The 21112-nt window shown below is 34.4% G+C and overlaps 1 protein-coding gene and 1 long non-coding RNA gene across 2 annotated transcripts in view; both read left to right on the top strand.

Moving 5' to 3' along the window:
* The first annotated feature begins 263 nt into the window (after positions 1-263).
* Positions 264-21112, top strand: part of LOC136805083 (protocadherin Fat 1-like) — a 37766-nt gene continuing 16917 nt past the window's right edge. Inside the window, exons 1-5 of the mRNA XM_067061646.1 lie at positions 264-3983; positions 4179-4324; positions 18670-18894; positions 19217-19540; positions 19755-19936. Coding sequence (XP_066917747.1) covers positions 304-3983; positions 4179-4324; positions 18670-18894; positions 19217-19540; positions 19755-19936 — 4557 coding nt within the window. The 5' untranslated portion in view covers positions 264-303. The remainder of the gene's footprint in view (positions 3984-4178; positions 4325-18669; positions 18895-19216; positions 19541-19754; positions 19937-21112) is intronic.
* LOC136805092 (uncharacterized) lies at positions 13840-14826 on the top strand. Its single transcript, XR_010846332.1, has 2 exons — positions 13840-14173; positions 14324-14826. It is a non-coding gene; the product is annotated as an uncharacterized lncRNA (long non-coding RNA).

The raw sequence follows: 21112 nt of genomic DNA, 5'->3' as shown, positions 1-21112 counted from the left end.
ACCTTCTCTTCTCTATAGAAAGTTGACTTTATTGTTTAAGGAAATGGAGAGGAGACTTCTGTCTTGTAATCAAAAAAAAGTTAGTGACATGTCATTTCTCTTCTACCGTCCTTTTAATTAGTTGATATGAGAAAATCCAATTCTACTCATTAATTGAAAAGTTGTTAGATTAGTATTACTGTGTGATTTCTACCTAACAAGAAATGACAAATTGTCTTATTGAGCTTGGTTTTTTAACTACTATGTCTCTTATTTTATTTTATAGACTAAACTACTAAAAACTTTACGAAATTATGACAAAAAATGGAAAAAGTTTTAACATTTTGTTTGGTTAGTTTGGTTGTTTTTGGAGAATGTACTCGATTCCAAAGAGAAGAACTTGGTGTACCAGATAGGTTACGTTTTACAAGTGGAAAAAACACTTATTATAACTGCGATATTTTTAATGGACAATTGGTTTCTAATTTGAAAATAGGACTTCACATCTACAATCACAAATCTGTAATCAACTTTGCCATCAATGATACAAATTTCAATGTTGTTGCAGAGAAAGTACAAGACTTTTACTTCGCCCATATTAGAATTGTCAAAAAACCTGCTAAACTTAATGAGGTTGTTATAAAGCTTGTGGCGAAGGACGAATCTGGTATTTTTATAGACGAGACTTTGTTACGTATCAACAGCCCCAAAATTATCACAACATCTGCTCCTGTATTTGTGAACAGTTCAGATACAAACATTGATGTTTATGATGATGTATTTGTTGGTAGTACAATTGGCCATCTTCTCATCACTAACAGAGATGCGTCGGTAATCTACTATCTTGACCAAAAAGACTCGATAACATTGCGCGAATTTGGTGTTACTGTTGATGGGAGTATAATTGTAACAAAAAGACTCAATCATGAGCGTAAAAATAATTTCAAATTCCAAGTTAATGCAAAACATTCGAATTTGGGACCTTCAGCTTCAATAACCTTGACTGTGACTGTAAAATCAGGTACGAGCCCTAAAAAGATACCAGAGCTTAGAAGGCTATATCAACCATTGATAAACCAGAAACCAAAATCAGCTTATTCCGTATCAAAAAATGGGTTGATCAAATTCTCCTTAAGTGAACTTGCACCAAAACACACCATTTTAGGAGGGATTGGTGTTAAACCTGATCAAATCAGATATGTCATTGGAAATGGCAATGATGGAGAATCTTTTTCGATTGACAGTGAAACTGGTATCATAAGTGTTAACAATGCAAGTCAAATTGATTATGAGAGAAAGAAGGAATTCACTTTAGAAGTCAACGATTATCCCAAAATCTTTCATATTTCGAAAATGATCGAGATTACGATTTTGGATGAGAATGATAATTCCCCTATTTTCACCAAGAACAAATATACAGCTTCTATTGATGAAAATGCACCCATTGGTGAAAGTGTAATTAAGGTTTCTGCCAGTGATAAAGACTCTGGAAGCAATGGTCTAGTGCATTATACATTCAGTAATAAACGGGAACACCCATTTGCCATTCAACTCGATGGTACCATTACTGTTGCAGCATCATTAGATCTCATTAATCAGAATTCGATTCATTATCTGTATGTCAAAGCACTGGATATGGGTCAATCTGTTCGTCGGGAAACAGAGACCCTGGTTGAAGTGCACATCAAAAGTATTAATAACCATAAACCAGTATTGAAGAATGTGAAGTGTGATATCTTTTACAATGTTGAACGAAAGAATGAAGAACTGTTCAAGTTAGAGGCCGTTGACGAGGATGTCAGTACTTCCATCACTTTCAGTACCGTTGAGAAAAGTAAAGATATTTTCATCAATCAATCTTCAGGTGTTGTCTACTGGAAAGGTGATTTAACTCAACAAACAGCAAAAATCAATTTCCTTGCTTTTGATGGTTTACATACTTCAGATCGTATGCAAGTCATTATCCGTTTTGTGAACGAGCAAAGCTCCATTTCATGTCAAACTTATTCTGAATACGAAATTGTCAAAGAAAAATTGGAAAGGAGAAAACTTCTACCGAAGCCAGAAAAAAAGTCGTCCTCTACAGTTAGACCAAACTCAAAGCTTTCTTTTGTGGAAACACCCGGAAGTTCAGTTTACATTTCAGAGAATTCAGAAATCGGAACTTTTGTTGGGAAATACCGCGTGGTGAACCCAAACCCACAATCCTATGGTATTGTTTTGTTTTCAATCACCAATGGTAACCATGAAGGGAAATTCAACATTGATTTACACAATGGAACTTTATTTCTTCGTGGTAATCTCGATCGTGAAAAGACATCTCAATACCGTTTGGAGATCGAGGCCAGCGATAGCATCTCAGAGAAGATTACGACAATACTGGAAGTTGAAGTCACCAACGTGGATGACACTCCACCCGTCTTTGAGAATAATGGCAGATACAACGTACAAGTGAAGGAGAAAGAGAATATTGGAAGGACCATTGTTACTGTGAAAGCTAATGCTGTCGGTGATTATGGTCTGACTTACTCTCTTGTTACTCCTTCCACCATCTTTGAAGTCGATGGCAAAACTGGTATTGTTCGATTAAAGTCCAGTGTGGCCAAACAACCCTACAAAGAGTATTTTATTGAGATTCAAGCAGCTAATCAGACCATGATGAATCCATTGTATGGATATGCTGTAGTTCATGTCAAAGTTATCGGACTGCAAAATCATCCGCCTCTGTGTTTGATTGAAGAGCAACGCATCGAGATTTCCACCAGCACGTTAGCAGGTGTCATTATCGGCCGCGTCTTCGCTTATGACGTAGACGAAGGGAAAGCGGGCAAGGTGACATTCGCTGTCAAAAACAAAGACAATACACATTTTGATGATTATTTCTCAATCAACCGAAAATCAGGCCTAATAACGTTGAAAAAGGATTTGTCTGTCCATGACAAAGGTATCGTCTTTCGAATCCAGATCGAAGTTTCAGATCAAGGGAAACCAGCACTGTCCACTATTTGTCATCTCTATAAAATCATTGTTGAAGATTCTGGTGCAACTCAACCAAGTTTCACGCATACCAATTATCCAGTCTCTGCATCCATCCCATACAACAGTAGCAGAGGAACGTTTGTCACTAAGCTGAAAGCTGTGCTCCCTGGACAAGAAACTTCCGTCAATGTTAGATATTCACTTATTGATGGCACTGGTATCGGACTTTTCACTATCGATAGCGTATTGGGTTCCATCTACGTCTCGGATAACACAACAGTCATGCCTTTCTATTGGCTGACCGTACAAGCGTACATGTTTTCAGATTCAACTAGCTATAGGAATGCTCATGTTTTGATTCAAGTCAGTGGTCAACGGCAGGGAAGTTTGTTCTTCAAACCAAGCGTCTATCATGTGAACCTCCCTCACAAAGAAGAGGATGCACGGTCAGTTGTTCAACTCTATGCTACAGACGGCGCTGGCAGATATAATCTCAAAGGCTTGAAATACACCATCCACGCTGGTGATAAAAAAGAATCATTCAGTATCGACAGCAATGGTTTGATGACCACAAAAGACATTCTAGATATCGGTTTGTACCATTTGAACGTCACTGTATCCAACCCAAACAATAAAACTTTCATTTCGTATGGTTACGTTGTGTTGGACGTTAAAGCAGACAATTCGGAACCTCCAGTCTTCAGTGGGCCAGCTGACCCTTCTCAAGCAGTGCGCATATTTGAAACATCAACGCCAGGTTTCAACCCACCTTATTTGTTTCAAGTCTCTGCTCTGAATCCGTCTTCAGATGAACGTACCACGTACCAGAGTACAGACACGGATACGTTCACTATCGATCGGTTTACTGGTGCTGTCAAAAGCAAAGCATCTTTGAAAAGTGGTGGACAATACTTCTGGTCTGTCAGGGCAACCAATCAAGCTGGAAAAAGCACAAGCAAATTCTATTACATTGTTGTTGGAAGACGTCCCGCTGTTCAAACCAAAATCAATTTCAAGAAAAGAGTGTAAGTTCTTTACCCATTCTTGTTGATTTTTGTGTGATTTAGCTCGATTAAATTTTCAGATCTCTGTGTTGTAGTTTCGGAAGATTCGTATCCTATGATTTTTTTTGTTTTGAACCTTCCAGGGTATTTCACCAAGTATATAACTAAGTAATCTTTGAATGGAAATACAATAACAATTCTCTTTCCACTTATTAGATACCATGTAGTCATGAAGAGTGGGTCGCTGGCAAAAAGTGTTATCGACCTACAAAAAGAAATCATCAGCTCACATTCAGAATACAAATCATATTTTTATGTCCTTTCTGGGAACGATCTACAGAACTTTCATTTCCCACCGGCAGGTAAGTCTCACATTTTGATGTCAATTATTTTCAATTATTTGTTTGAATATGATTATCTTCCATAAAACAGAAGTTATTATTGCCTCGTTTACTCTGTGTGCATTGTCTTTTTGATAAAAAGATTTCTGTACGGAGACCTCTGCGATGAAGTATAATTTACATAGTGTGAACCCCCCTTTTTTAAGGGGGTGGGATCTAACTGTTCCAAAAATGCTTTTTAGGGGTGGGGTGAAATAAAATTTAGGGGGGGGTGTTTGATCCCTCTGCTCACTATGATTTATAAATGGCGTACTGTATAACCCGGACCCGGACCGGACGCTGGACCCCTAGAAAACCCGGACCCGGACTTTTACGAAAACCCGGACCCCTCGTAATTTTTCGAGAAAACCCGGACCCCTCATAATTTTTCGAGAAAAACCGGACCCCTCATAATTTTTCGAGAAAATCCAGTGAAATGTGAGTAATGTATCATGATTCAAGTCGACTGATATAATTATATACATAATATATGTTACAAGTTCCCAACGGATTCTCAAGCTCGGTTATAATAAAACTATTAGATGTTAGTAGCAGACCCGACTGACAATTGTTATGTAGCAGGTTGAAACATGAGTTTCTGCTGGAAAGATGCAGTTTGTTTTCAAGTTAAATCTTCAAAATAAAACAAACTGCGTGGGTTTCTTTACTTCCAAACAACCTACCAATAGTTTTGGAACACTCCATAATAAAGGAAGATGGCTGTTCTTGTGGATTGACTTTCTGGTATTTCCCATATAAACACGATGTGACATGAAAGTGAAGAGACATGATTTGTTGGTTTTTGTTTGATTTGTTGACTCATATATCTCATGGCAAATGGGATAGCAAATGACTTTTCATGTATTGCTTGGCTCTACATATGATACCTCTAACTTTGAACACCTCCAGAATGTTGAAAAAAGCACTTTACGTTTACGAGATAAGTTTCGATTATAATTTTCTTGGAAATTTTTAATCGACAGATTTGACTCGGCGTCAGTTTTGTTTGGTTGATAAATCTTTAGCTACACCATGACCATGGGATGATTTTCAATAAACTTTTGTTGTTATACAATGACTTTTTATTTCTGGCTTGGTTATAACAGAACAGTATTTGATCTTATGTACGTTCACGTGAAATGAATCTTGGCTCTTGACTTGGGGTAAACATAAGTTTGTGTATGACAGAAAAATTCCATTTTTGCAACTAGAAGTTATGGAAATGAGCTGATGCAAAACATTTTAAGCAACAAGTATCATGATCATTAAAAGCAATGAAATGCCACACAGTCACTCTACACATGGTACTTTATGCCTCCAGGCTGCTCCAGCCACCCATGATTGGTATCAGAATGTTGGAAGAAAAAAAATTTAACTAGAAATTGTTTATAGAAATTATATTGACTTATTTTTACAATTTTGACGGTGTGGGTTTTGTTGGTTGATAATGTTCACACCGTGGGATGGTTTTCAAAAAACTGTTATATTGATAGTTGTTTGTTGGAATTGATTACCAAAAAAAAGAGAATCTTTTTTTGATAAATGCTCAGGGGGAGGGGTACAGAGGCAGGGTACTCAGCCATGGGGTACTACCGTCAACTGCTCCAACTTGAGTGACGTCAAACGCTCACATTCGCGCGTGTTCCACTACGACACAGTGCCCTGTGTCTGTACACCCCCCTGAAATGCTTTATTTTTTCACGAATCAAAAAAACCGTGCGGATGGTTGACATCTTTCTCTAGTCTTGTATAACCAATGCAGTGTCTATTTTCAAATCTTGAAAACTCTATATCTACTGAATTGAAGCTCTGACTAGCTGTTTTTAAAACTTTTAGCCATTTTTTTTCTTTGTATATTGCTATTAAAGATAGATTTTTACTTTGTCGTAATGTGAATTTATGGTAAAGTTTTAGTTTTTGAGTTTAGTTTATCTACAGCAGTATTTTTTCAGTAATCCTTTCTTGTAAATATAGTAACATTTAGCCACCGGACTCATTGCCCTCGTTATATTCAATTTTTAATATATTTAATATTTTTTTAGGACTGATAAGTACATCTTTTTGAACACCAAAACAAAGCAAACAACATGCCAATTCTTTCTGGACAAATATATCTGTAAGTAGGTAGAAAAGGAGAGTTTAAACACAATGGGTATTGTTTAACATGAATAGAAACACAATGGGTATTGTTAACATGAATAGAAATGAATGGGTATTGTTAACATGAATAGGAGAGTTTGAACACAATGGGTATTGTTAACAAGGGCAGAAATGAATGGGTATTGTGTTAGAGCAGAAATGAATGGGTATTGTTAACAAGGGCAGAAATGAATGGGTATTGTGTTAGAGCAGAAATGAATGGGTATTGTGTTAGGGCAGAAATGAATAGGCATTGTGTTAGAGCAGAAATGAATAGGTATTGTGTTAGAGCAGAAATGAATAGGTATTGTGTTAGAGCAGAAATGAATAGGCATTGTGTTAGAGCAGAAATGAATAGGCATTGTGTTAGAGCAGAAATGAATAGGTATTGTGTTAGAGCAGAAATGAATAGGCATTGTGTTAGAATAGAAATGAATAGGTATTGTGTTTACTTTAAATCATCAAATTTTAAAACGAAAAGGCATGAGAAGAGCTGAAAATGAATAAGCATTGTTTTCCACTTTTTAAAGTAAATCAAGATACAATTTTTACGCTTTGATTAAAACACAACCTATAAAAGGATGAAAATTGCTCACGTTTTTTCTCAGTTTTTACCTTTTCAAAGTTGGAGAGCTGTTAAGGGCATCAACAAAATGGCGACTTTTAAAGAAGATACTTCAAACACCAATGCTATGAACAACATTGGCGACAAGGCATCATACATGAAGAGAGAAAGGGCATTCTCCTTAGGAAAATTTAAAGTTGTATATTCGAGAGAAGGAGAAGATGCGGCAGATACAATCATTGTGAGAAATTTGTATGGTGATGCTAAAGAAAATCAAAGTATCTTTGGAATGAAGGGGGTGGACAACATCAGTAAACTATTTTTGTCACTGATTACAATTTGTCACGACAACAAAAAATGGATAAAGAAGAGTGCTCAATTTTTGGATCATGCTAATCTAGATGAAGTGACTGATGTTTATCTCGAAAACACTCACAATTTGGATCAACTGAAAAACTGAAAAACAATTGACTCTTCAGAATATATTCAATTTGGAATAAGAAAGGATGATGACGACTACAGTTCTATTGTCAAAGTAGAATTCAATCGAGAACGTGCGATTTTCAGTTTGTCATTTTACATAATTGAAGGAGTGTTCAGAAATAGAATTTATCTATTCCCAGCTGAAGTCATGAAGCTTTTGAAATACATGAATTCAAGATTTGAATTTTCAGAAGTGGAAAGATTGAGATTAGAAACGAAAGAAATGGTGAATGAAAAAGCTATTGATTTTTCAAAAGACGATTTCTTTTAACTTAAACAATGTTCTATATATGCGGAAAAAATAATAATGTATAAATGCATCATGTGAATGTAATATTTAAAATATATAAAAAATGTAAATTTAAGATGTAATAAAATAAAATAAAAAGTATATCAATTTACATTCTCTTCCATCTCTTCCGTGTTTTTGTAATACCCATAAGGGCGTGTGCTTATACCATCAGATAAAATAAATCTTTTATCATCATATGGACATAACGATATCTTATTCTGTTGTATCTTTTCAAAGTTGGAGAGAGCTGTTTAAGGTATGTGATCACCTTTCTTGACACATTCTCTTTAATTGATCATATCTTTAGAACAACAAATTTTTATATATCAAAGGTATATATTTTCTGAAAGCCAATAATATTCTCTTTCTAATGCTAAAATTTTCAGCTGAATTTAAAAAACTAAGCAGGATATAATTAAAATCTTGAAAATTTTAACCTTACCTACTTTAAAGAAGGTTAAAGTCACCCATAGCTTTTGAATTTTGAAAAATAATTTTGATGCTATGTCCCCAATAGATTGAACTAAAAAAGTGTCTTGGGATTTTTTTTTTTTTTTTTTTTTTTTTGGAGAATTGACTTTAACTCTTTAAATCCTGAATTCTGTAAAAATATTGATAAAAAAGTAAATTTAAATGTGATTTCTTCAGTTATCTGTAAATTGAGGTAAAACAACTCGGTTAGAAATAAAAATCTAAGATACTTTTTAAGTTTGATCTTTTTGGGATATCATAAAAAAAGAATGAAGTCGATACCTAAATGCTATGGATGACTTTAACTTCGTTAAAAGTAGTATAATGTGGTAAAATATCTTTTTTTTTTTTTTTTTTTTTTCTACATTAATTTGAAATTTTTAACGAAATGATTGCTATTTATTTGAGTAATCAGTGAAATGTGTCAAAAATATTACTATTCAAAAGAGGTGACAATAAATATTAGCTGAATTCTCTCTTTTGTCTTTATTGTTTCCAAAAGAGATAATTATTTGAGTTAATAATCCCTCATAAAACGAACTTTGTTTTGAAATTTAAATGATTATAACTCAGGATCAAAAAAAAAAAAAAAATTTAAGATCGCGATTTTACCAAATTGAAATCCAATAACTTTTCTTCAACTTTGACTGAAAAAATTTTTTTTTTTACAAAAAATCGGAAAAAGGTATACACATACATTAAGGAATAAGCAAAACGGCGACTTTTAAAGAAGATACTTCAAACACCAATGCTATGAACAGCATTGGTGACAAGGCATCATACGGAACGTCGAAGGTGTTCTCCGCATAGTGATATCAGTTAATGATGTGAATTGGAAGAGAAAATCCAAGGGATTATATAATCTCAAATGAGGATTAGTTGATCCCACTTAGGTAATCTAATAAAGGGATTCGATAATCTCTAAAAGATTTACTTGAATCGGATAATTAGAAAGAGGGATTAGGAAATCTTATAATAGGGGTTGGGTGATCTGAGATAAGGATTAGCTTGAATTAGGTAAACCCAAACAGAGATTAGGTAATCCCAAACATAGATTAAGTGAAGGATTAGGTAATCTTAAACATGGATTAGGTGATCTCTAAAACATATTAACATAGATTCAATATAATCCCAATTAAAGATTAGGTAATCTTAAACATGGATTGCGTTAGATTAGGTAATCTTTAATAGGGATTAGGTAATCTTTAATAGAGATTAGGTAATCTTTAATAGAGAGTAGGTAATATTTAATAGAGATTAGGTAATCTTTAATAGGGATTAGGTAATCTTTAATAGAGATTAGGTAATCTTTAATAGAGATTAGGTAATCTTTAATAGGGATTAGGTGATAGTCCCAAAATGATTAATAAAACAGACTAGGAAATGTAGAATAAGATCAAGCTAGCTTTGACCCAAAATCGATTGTAAAGAAAAAAAAAAGACATAAGCGTACTCAATTGAAGAAGAAGAATCCAAGATCCTGAAGAGAAACCCGATATCAGATTCCTCTTGCATTTGGACTATAAATTGGCAAGAAAAGATTCTATTTCTTCATAATGTTTAAAACCAAGGGCGACAATGTATGAATGTGACGATTGCGAAAAGACCTTTTCCACAAAAAGCAATTACAATCGCCATGCTGCAAAAGCCCACCCTGAAGAATCTGAAGAGGAAGAAGATGATGATTATTCAGACAGTGAGTCAATGTCCAATGATGAAGATTCTGATGACAGTGAACAATCTCAAAGCGATGAAGAAGAAACGATAAATATCTGGGAGACCATGTTCAACGAATGTGAAGAGACTGGTTTATCAATTAATGAAATTTATAAATACAAAGTCCTTTTTCTCCGAGCAATGAAAAATAATATAGCTCATAAAGCATCATGCAAACTTTGCAAAGAGTAGAGACGAGAAGATATGGATTTGAGGAAGCATTGGATTTGCCATTGAAAACGTCAGTCTTTGATTCATCGACATATAATTCAATTTTCAAATGATGAAATGAAAGAATGAAACGAATCGATCTCTGTAATAGACACTTGTATTTTCATTAAAGCTCTGAATATATTGCTCTCTGATTAGATTATACTAGGATGTTAGCACTAACAAAAAGCTAGAAGAAATTATAAATATAATGAAATAGCGTATTGTAAAACAAATGACCAGGCATCAGTAATTGTGATTAAAGAAAACAATGATGTCTTATTTTTATTTGTAAAGAATGAATTTGGGGACGTTCGCTCTTGAAAGTCTTCAAGGTATTTTATTGAAGTTATTTGTGAAAGACAAATTTTTAGGTATCTACATAGCAGACGAATTTAACAAATATAAAAAATAGCCAACAATTATGCAACTGCTTTAAAAAATCTTGTAGCTATTTTTAATACGAAATCATGATCAGAAGGATGAGAACGCTGGATCGTCATCACCCGACGTCGCACCCTATGATGATTAGATAAGATGAATGCATCCTAAGCCCTTTAGATAGTAAAGGGGAAATTATAGACTGAATTAATCTTTAAAAACGAAAAATTGCTACTTGAGACCAATCAGATTTTAACCAGTTCTACAAAATGATTTTATCTGTACCTTCTGACTCTATTATGATGTGTGTAATCATTATTAAAATCAGAGGAAAACAAACTAATTATATTCGACTTTTGGAAAAATTGGATTCAATAAATTTTTCGTTACCATCATTTCACAATTTCGCAAAAATATCGAACATCAGTAGGTAGAAAGTGAGAGTTTGAACACAATGGGTATTGTTAACATGAATAGAAATGAATGGGTATTGTTAACACGAATAGGAGAGTTTGAACACAATGGGTATTGTTAACATGAGCAGAAATGAATAGGCATTGTGTTAGACCAAAAATGAATAAGCATTGTTTTATATTGCGTTTTGATTAAAACACTAACATGAGCAGAAAATGAATAGGTATTGTGTTAGAGCAGAAATGAATAGGTATTGTGTTAGAGCAGAAATGAATAGGTATTGTGTTAGAGCAGAAATGAATAAGCATTGTGTTAGAGCAGAAATGAATAGGCATTGTGTTTACTTTCAATCATTAAATTTTAAAACGACAAGGCATGAGAAGAGCTGAAAATGAATAAGCATTGTTTAAAGTAAATCAAGATATAATTTTTGTGCTTCGATTAAAACACAACCTATAAAGGAGGTTTGTAGGGGTTCGAAATACCGTTTTCCGTCAAAATTTTTGCTAAATCCTGGAATCCCGAAATTGAAAAAAATAATAACACCGTCACACCGGTTTGTACAGGTTCAAATACCGGCATAATGACAAAAAATAAGACAAATACTGTCACCATCTGATTTTAAAATACCGTTTTCCCGTACTAAAAAGGGCCAAGGTCCACCGTAAAAAAGTACAACCCCACCCCCATAAAAGGATGAAAATTGCTCATGTTTTTTCTCAGTTTTTACCTTTTCAAAGCTGGAGCCGTTAAAGGAATAAACAAAATGGCGACAAGGCATCATACGAAACGCCGAAGCGTTCCGGCGGCCAGCGATTTCAGTTAATGATGTGAATTGGAAGAAAAATACAAGGGATTATCTAATCTCAAATGAGGATTAGTTGATACCAAAGAGGAATTAGGTAATCTAATAAAGGGATTCGGTAATCTCTAAAAGATTTACTTGAATCAGGTAATTACAAAGAGGGATTAGGAAATCTTATAATAGGGGTTAGATGATCTGAGATAAGGGTTAGCTTGAATTAGGTTAGCTTGAATTAGGTAAACCCAAACAGAGATTAGGTAATCCCAAAGAGAGATTAAGAGAAGGATTAGGTAATCTTAAACAGGGATTAGGTGATTTCCAAAACATATTAACATGGATTCAGTATAACCCCAATTAAAGATTAGGTAATCTTAAACATGGATTAGGTGATCTCAAAAAGGATTGCCTTAGATTAGATGATCCCAAAGAGGGATTAGGTAATCTTTAATAGGGATTAGGTAATCTTTAATAGGGATTAGGTAATCCCAAACAAAAATTAGGTGATAGTCCCAAAATGATTAATAAAACAGACTAGGAAATGTAGAATAAGAACAAGCTAGCTTAGTCCCAAAATCGATTGTAAAGAAAAGAAAAAAAAGATATGAGCTTATATTGTAGTAATGAAGAGCTCCTCCAAAACTGTCAAAAAGTACAACTTTTCGTTTAGCAACCAAAACTAAGAGCCAATGGTTACCAAATTTATGAATAGGTTGATTATTCGCTATATATAGTCCATCAAGAAGCGAGTTTTCTTTAAGATACCAAAGAGGAATTAGGTAATCTAATAAAGGGATTCGGTAATCTCTAAAAGATTTACTTGAATCAGGTAATTACAAAGAGGGATTAGGAAATCTTATAATAGGGGTTAGGTGATCTGAGATAAGGATTAGCTTGAATTAGGTAAACCTAAACAGAGATTAGGTAATCACAAACATAGATTAAGTGAAGGATTAGGTAATCTTAAACAGGGATTAGGTGATCTCCAAAACATATTAACACGGATTCAGTATAATCCCAATTAAAGATTAGGTAATCTTAAACATGGATTAGGTGATCTCAAAAAGGATTGCCTTAGATTAGATAATCCCAAAGAGGGATTAGGTAATCTTTAATAGGGATTAGGTAATCCCAAACAAAAATTAGGTGATAGTCCCAAGATGATTAATAAAGCAGACTAGGAAATATAAAATAAGATCAAGCTAGCTCAGACCCAAAATCGATTGTAAGAAAGAAAAAAAAGACATGAGCTTATATTGTAGTAATGAAGAGCTCTTCCAAAACTGTCAAAAAGTACAACTTTTCGTTTAGCAACCAAAACTAAGAGCCAATGGTTACCAAATTTATGAATAGGTTGATTATTCGCTATATATAGTCCATCAAGAAGCGAGTTTTCTTTAAGATCCCAAAGAGGGATTAGGTAATCTAATAAAGGGATTCGGTAATCTCTAAAAGATTTACTTGAATCAGGTAATTACAAAGAGGGATTAGGAAATCTTATAATAGGGGATAGGTGATCTGAGATAAGGGTTAGCTTGAATTAGGTAAACCCAAACAGAGATTAGGTAATCCTAAAGAGAGATTAAGTGAAGGATTAGGTAATCTTAAACAGGGATTAGGTGATTTCCAAAACATATTAACATGGATTCAGTATAACCCTAATTAAAGATTGGGTAATCTTAAACATGGATTAGGTGATCTCAAAAAGGATTGCCTTATATTAGATGATCCCAAAGAGGGATTAGGTAATCTTAAACATGGATTAGGTGATCTCAAAAAGGATTGCCTTAGATTAGATAATCCCAAAGAGGGATTAGGTAATCTTTAATATGGATTAGGTAATCCCAAACAAAATTAGGTGATAGTCCCAAGATGATTAATAAAACAGCAAAAAAGAACTTTTAAATGATGAACAATGGGTAAATGAACTGAAAAAGAAGATTTTACAATCAAAAATTTTAAAATAGAATTTATCACGATGTATCTCTTTAAGAAAAAAAAATTATTCATTTGAAATGCTTAATGATTGTTTGTTATATTTTTTGTTCGGTTGTATTATTATACGCATGAGTGAATAAGCTGAAAAAGAAAAATTGCAGCGATAGTTTTGAAATCAAATCAAAACAAAAAGAATATACATTCATCGAATTTTTTTAAATACGTTTCGAAGTTTTATTAAGGCAAGCTAAAATTAAAATGGAAAACTCTTCAAGAATTTTTGATTTGATCGTTCTTTCAAGTGGCGAAGAAGAAGAAGAATCGATCATCGAACCAAAGAAAGTAAAGCATGAGAACATAATTGAAATGCCTGATGATCAGTTGTTAGCAGACTGGATTCGAAATTATCAAGGGTAATAGGTATGTTTTTCACACTTATTTCTTGATACTACATCTATCTCGATCTAAAATATGTATGGGTCTTTTTTCAATAAAAACTGATGAATAATGTAGCGCAAGAAAAGTAGCATATATTATAGAACTCATTGAAAACTACTTTTTTTATTTAAGACTCTTCGCAGAAACAACTACTACCCGCAATCAAATATATTTGCAAATTATGGATTTTTCTTCTGGATCACAACCACTCTCACAATCGGAGATTGATCAAAATTTGAAAGTAGATGAGGAAAAAGAAGCAACAAAGTTCTTCATTGAAAGAGAAGTATATCTCATGGGAATTGTCGATAAAACCACCGAAAGGATGATCAATGCTTTAACAGAGACAGTCAATGAAATGTGCAAAGGATGCCAAGAAGAAGGAGCACAAAAACATCATGTCTTATGTAAAGAAAACATTATCAATACGACGATGAAACTGTTTGAACACATGTGGAATGAAATGGATATCGAGGAATTCAACAAGCAATCAACGGCAAAGTTTTTTAGACATCTTCAAAACAAGGAACAATTTTCAAGAGATAAAAATTGGTTTGAATATTTGAAAGAAAATTTTTTTATACATTATTTTAGAATAACAGAATAAATACAAATAAATGAGCGTATACAATAAATTGAACATTTACTGCTAAAAACTACCATGTCCTGGGAAATATTTTAACAAAAAATGTCCTATCTTTTGATCATTTGCGAAAAAGTCGGTTCTATCAAATTTTTTTACAATGTCAGACAATCTTTTACCACGGCACAATTGAGTAGCAAAATAAATGACATATCCACCGCAAACTTTCGAGAATAATGAATGTAGTTGAACAGGGTTTCTTTCGATTTCAGTCTGCGGTTTATCAAATGTGGAAACGCCGGAGGCGTTCCTCGCCCAGCGATTTCAGTTAATGATGTGAATTGGAAGAAAAAATGAGGATTAGTTGGTCTCAAAGAGGGATTCGGTAATCTCTAAAAGATTTACTTGAAGCAGGTAAACCCAAACAGAGATTAGGTAATCCCAAAGAGAGATTAAATGAAGGATTAGGTAGTCTTAAACAGGGATTAGGTGATCTCCAAAACATATGAACACGGATTCAGTATAATCCCAATTAAAGATTAGGTAATCTTAAACATGGATTAGGTGATCTCAAAAAGGATTGCCTTAGATTAGATAATCCCAAAGAGGAATCATGTAATCTTTAATAGGGATTAGGTAATCCCAAACAAAAATTAGGTGATAGTCCCACCAAAATGATGAGTAAAATAAAGTGACGCAACACTTGAATGAGCCTCAAATAATTTCAAAAAATACATTAAAGACTTTCAAAAAGCGACCGCTCCCAAATCCATTCTTTATAGTTAAAAATAAGACATCATTGTTTTCTTTAATCACACTTACTGATGCCTTGTTATTACAACACTCCATTTTATTTATATTTATACATTTCTTCTAGCTTTTTGTTCGTGCTAACATCCTTGTCCTGTTATTTTTATTCTTAAACAACGTAGCTGAAACTTAAAGCATCTATATATTATCATGATGTTTCAGTAACCCTACCTTACGCTAAATGCTTGACCTCGGGTGAAATGATTGACCCAAAGAATAAAAGAAATAGAATACAAGTATAATCTAATCAGAGAGCAATATATTCAGAGCTTTAATGAAAATACAAGTGTCCATTATAGAGATCGATTCGTTTCATTCTTCCATTTCATCATTTGAAAATTGAATTATTTGTCGTTGAATCAAAGACCGACGTTTTTCAATGGCAAAATCCAATGCTTCCTCAAAGTCCATATCTTCTTCGTCTCTAACTCTTTGCAAAGTTTGCATGATGGCTTTATGAGCTATATTCTTTTTCATTGCCCGGAGAAAAAGGACCCTGTATTTATAAATTTCATTAATTGATAAACCAGTCTCTTCGCATTCGTTGAACATGATCTCCCAGATATTTATCGTTTCTTCATCACCTTGAGATTGTTCACTGTCATCAGAATCTTCATCATCGGACATTGACTCGCTGTCTGAATAATCCTCATCTTCTTCCTCTTCAGATTCTTCAAAGTGGGCTTTTGCAGCATGGCGATTGTAATTGCTTTTTGTAGAAAAGGTCTTTTCGCAATCGTCACATTCATACATCGTCGCCATTGGTTTTAAACATTATGAAGAAATGGAATCTTTTCTTGCCAATTTATAGACCAAATGCAAGAGGAATCCGATATCGGGTTTCTCTTTAGGATCTTGAGTTCTTCTTCTTTAATTGAGTACGCACATGTCTTTTTTTTTCTTTTCTTTACAATCGATTTTGGGACTAAGCTAGCTTGTTCTTATTCTACATTTCCTAGTCTGTTTTATTAATCATTTTGGGACTATCACCTAATTTTTGTTTGGGATTACCTAATCCCTATTAAAGATTACCTAATCCCTCTTTGGGATCATCTAATCTAAGGCAATCCTTTTTGAGATCACCTAATCCATGTTTAAGATTACCTAATCTTTAATTGGGGTTATACTGAATCCATGTTAATATGTTTTGGAAATCACCTAATCCCTGTTTAAGATTACCTAATCCTTCTCTTAATCTCTCTTTGGGATTACCTAATCTCTGTTTGGGTTTACCTAATTCAAGCTAACCTAATTCAAGCTAACCCTTATCTCAGATCATCTAACCCCTATTATAAGATTTCCTAATCCCTCTTTGTAATTACCTGATTCAAGTAAATCTTTTAGAGATTACCGAATCCCTTTATTAGATTACCTAATTCCTCTTTGATATCAACTAATCCTCATTTGAGATTAGATAATCCCTTGTATTTTTTCTTCCAATTCACATCATTAACTGAAATCGCTGGGCCGGGAACGCTTCGGCGTTTCGTATGATGCCTTGTCGCCATTTTGTTTATTCCTTTAACAGCTCTCCAGCTTTGAAAAGGTAAAAACTGAGAAAAAACATGAGCAATTTTCATCCTTTTATGGGGGGGGGGTTGTACTTTTACGGTGTGACGGGATTGGCCCTTTTTTAGTACGGGAAAACGGTATTTTAAAATCAGATGGTGACAGTATTGGTCTTATTTTTTGTCATTATGCCGGTATTTGAACCTGTACAAACCGGTGTGACGGTGTTATTATTTTTTTCAATTTTCGGGATTCCAGGATTTAGCAAAAATTTTGACGGGAAAACGGTATTTCGAACCCCTACAAACCTCCTTTTATAGGTTGTGTTTTAATCGAAGCACAAAAATTATATCTTGATTTACTTTAAACAATGCTTATTCATTTTCAGCTCTTCTCATGCCTTGTCGTTTTAAAATTTAATGATTGAAAGTAAACACAATGCCTATTCATTTCTGCTCTAACACAATGCTTATTCATTTCTGCTCTAACACAATACCTATTCATTTCTGCTCTAACACAATACCTATTCATTTCTGCTCTAACACAATACCTATTCATTTTCTGCTCATGTTAGTGTTTTAATCAAAACGCAATATAAAACAATGCTTATTCATTTTTGGTCTAACACAATGCCTATTCATTTCTGCTCATGTTAACAATACCCATTGTGTTCAAACTCTCCTATTCGTGTTAACAATACCCATTCATTTCTATTCATGTTAACAATACCCATTGTGTTCAAACTCTCACTTTCTACCTACTTCTGTATACTTTATTGTGTGCTTTGATTTCTATTTTAATCAACCCTTCCAACTGCTGATCTTTCAACTATCATTTAGGAGTATAGAATGGGCTTCCATAGTGCCATTTTCTGCAAAGTATTTTGTGCAAATTTTCAACAAAGCAGACTTCTTGACTGTCCTTGTCCCTTGTGTTAAAATTGTTCTAATGGAGGACATTGCCATTTTTGGTAGCCTTCACATATCAATTAGGAGCTTTGGCTTAAATGTTTTTTCTGACGAAATTATACTAATCTGGAACTATTAGGCCTTTATGAACTTTCTAGAACATTAATCTTGCTCCAATATTGAGAAACACTGGAAAATAGATAAACGCCAATTATAATATTTCCTGGCCAACCCCGGAATTTTGATTGCTTTTCTCGTATTTGAGTAGGGTCCGGGTTTTCTCGTAAATTTGGACGGGGTCCGGGTTTTCTCGTAAATTTGGATTGGGTCCGGGTTTTCTCGAAAAATTACGAGGGGTCCGGGTTTTCGTAAAAGTCCGGGGTCCGGGTTTTCTTGGGGTCCAGGGTCCGGTCCGGGTCTGGGTTATACAGTACGCCTTTATAAATAGCAATATTTCTCTCGTCGTCTGCCCTCTCTCACCAACACTCTATCGCAGCAGTCAGTTTAAAAAATCTCAAATGAGAAAAGACAATGACAACAGACCCTCTACGGCAAGGAATTTTGAAATTAGCTGTAGATATCGGGTCTATGTACAGACTAAAGCGTTTTCTACATGCCATAGAAGTCTAGAAGTCAGATATTGATGTTTACGGTCTTTTGTGTTGCAGGATCAACATCTTCGTTGAAAGTGACAAGTCCACTGAACTACAAACGAAAACCTGTCCACAAGTTGACCATCTTAGCGTTCGATGGGTCCTCCCATGCCAATTGTCAGATCGAAATTACTATCGAGAATGATGAAAGTGAAAATTATTTGACCGCCTCTCAAGCTTGCTTCGAAGCTCGTGTTCCAGAGAATGAAAAGAAAATTCGAAATCTCATCACTGTCCCAGGTATAATTTTTTGTTAACTAGAGAGAGTCAGATGAATTCCTTAATTTTCAAATAATGTTTTTTGATGTTTGGAAGAAATGTTCTTTGAAGTTTTTGAGAAATGTTCTTTGAAGTTTTTGAGAAATGCTCTATTGAAGTTTTCAAGAAAATGTTCTTTAAAGTTTTCCAGAAATGTTTTTCAAAGTTTTCAAGAAATGTTTTTTGGACCTTTAAAGAAATGCTTTTTGAAGCTTTTAAGAAATATTTTATGAGGTTGGGAAGAAATATTTTATGAGGAGGTTGGGAAGAGATATTTTATGAGCACGATCTACATTTCTGTTAGTGACCAACTCGGACCTTTTACCACGTGTTGAATACGTCATGATCAACAACAATGATGGCTCTTCACCTTTCGTCATCGATCAACATGGTACCCTCAATGTGAAACCATCCGTTTCCTTCGATCGTGAACTTCAAGACGAATACATCGTGACGGCGGCCGCTGGTTTGAAGAAAGAAAACGCTACTTTTTGTGTCAACGTTTTTGTGGAAGATGCGAACGACCATAAGCCAAATTTCACGCAGAATGTTTATAAGATTGAAGTGTTGGATTCGACACCAGTTGGATCTTCAGTGATGGCTGTCTATGCTACTGATAAAGATACAGGTATACTTCTTCTTTCACTTCACATCCCGTAGTGATTTGTTGATGGAACCTAGCAAGATTTTCTTTTTTCTCAAAGGTTTGACAGTTTTGGTTAACTCATTACTAACTGATTATCACCGTGGCCTGCCCTTCAATCTCAGGATCAAAATTCGAATATCTGATTTTGTTCCAAATGGGAAATATGTAATGATAGAGTTATTTTGATTTTTTCAAGGTTCGAATGCACGACTAAGTTACTCCTTCCAAAAAGAAAATCAATATTTTGGTGTGGACAGCAAAACTGGTATCGTTCATATCAAGAAAAGTTTGAAAGATGTGGCTAACAAGAGCTTAACATTAATGACCATTGCCACGGACCACGGACAAAAAGCGTATTCGGGAAATGCCAAACTCAAGGTATTGTCGCTCAAAATAATATTGTTTTTAGTTTTTGGACCTACCCCGGGTGGGCTGTAGGTCCTATAAATTAACCTCTGTTCGTCCGTTCGTTCGTCCGTTCGTTCGTCCGTTCGTTACCAGCTTTTCTCGGGATTGGCTCATTAGTTTTTCCTAATTTTTGGCACAAAGATGCAAAATGGTAATGCCCAAAATGTGACGGAGCCCGATTTTCGAAAAAAATTCATTTCCGGCCGAAAATGCCGGAAATATGCCGAAAAAACCGGTTTTTTGGCATTTTCTCGAGATTTCATCATTAGTTTTTTCTGATTTTTTGCACAAAGATGCGTATTAGCAATGCCTAAAACATGGATTAGTCCGATTTTTGAGAAAAATTCTATTCCGGCTGAAAATGCCGGAAATATCCCGGAAATCGCCGTTTTTGCAGATTTTCATTGGACTTTTCCTTATATTTCGTTGTTTTTTCACACAAAACATTATTGATAGCAATGCCCACCATCAAGCATGGTTTAATTGTCAATAAAGTGATTTTGAAGCCGGAACTTTCTAAAAATCGCCGGAACAGCCTATTTTCGCCGGTAAAACAGTATTTCTTGAATTTCTCGAGCTGTACTTTATATTTTTTCATGAAATTTTGCACACTGATGCAAAATGACAATACCTAAAATGTGACGGAGCCCGATTTTCGAAAAATATTTTTTCCCGGCCGAAAATGCCAGAAATATGCCGGAAAACCGTTTTTTTTACATTTTCTCGAATTTTCATCTTTAGCTTTTTCAGATTTTTTGCAGAAAGATGCGTATTTGCAATGCTCAAAACATGGCCGAGTTCGATTTTTGAGAAAAAATTTTTTCCGGTTGAAAATGCCGGAAATCGCCGTCTTTGCAGATTTTCATTATATGTTTTCCTTGTATTTCTATGTTCTTCACACAAAACATTATTGATAACAATGCTCACCATCAAGCATGATTCAATTGTCAATAAAACTGATTTTTGCGACCAGAACTTTCTATTAATTTTTCCCTACAACCCTTCCCTCTCCCCCCATCAACAATCAATGATGAATTTATTGCGTTATGCATTTTCGCTAAACGATATATTTTCTGACTGATTTTTTTCTCCTCGCATTGCTATCAATATTTTGGTGTCAGCAACTGGTATCGTTCATATCAAGAA

The sequence above is a fragment of the Clytia hemisphaerica genome, unplaced genomic scaffold (assembly GCF_902728285.1).
Source record: "Clytia hemisphaerica strain Z4C2 unplaced genomic scaffold, Clytia hemisphaerica genome assembly, whole genome shotgun sequence".
NCBI classification, from domain to species: Eukaryota; Metazoa; Cnidaria; class Hydrozoa; order Leptothecata; family Clytiidae; genus Clytia; species Clytia hemisphaerica.
Note: the sequence above shows the minus strand (reverse complement) of the source record. Positions and strands in the feature narration are given on the sequence as shown.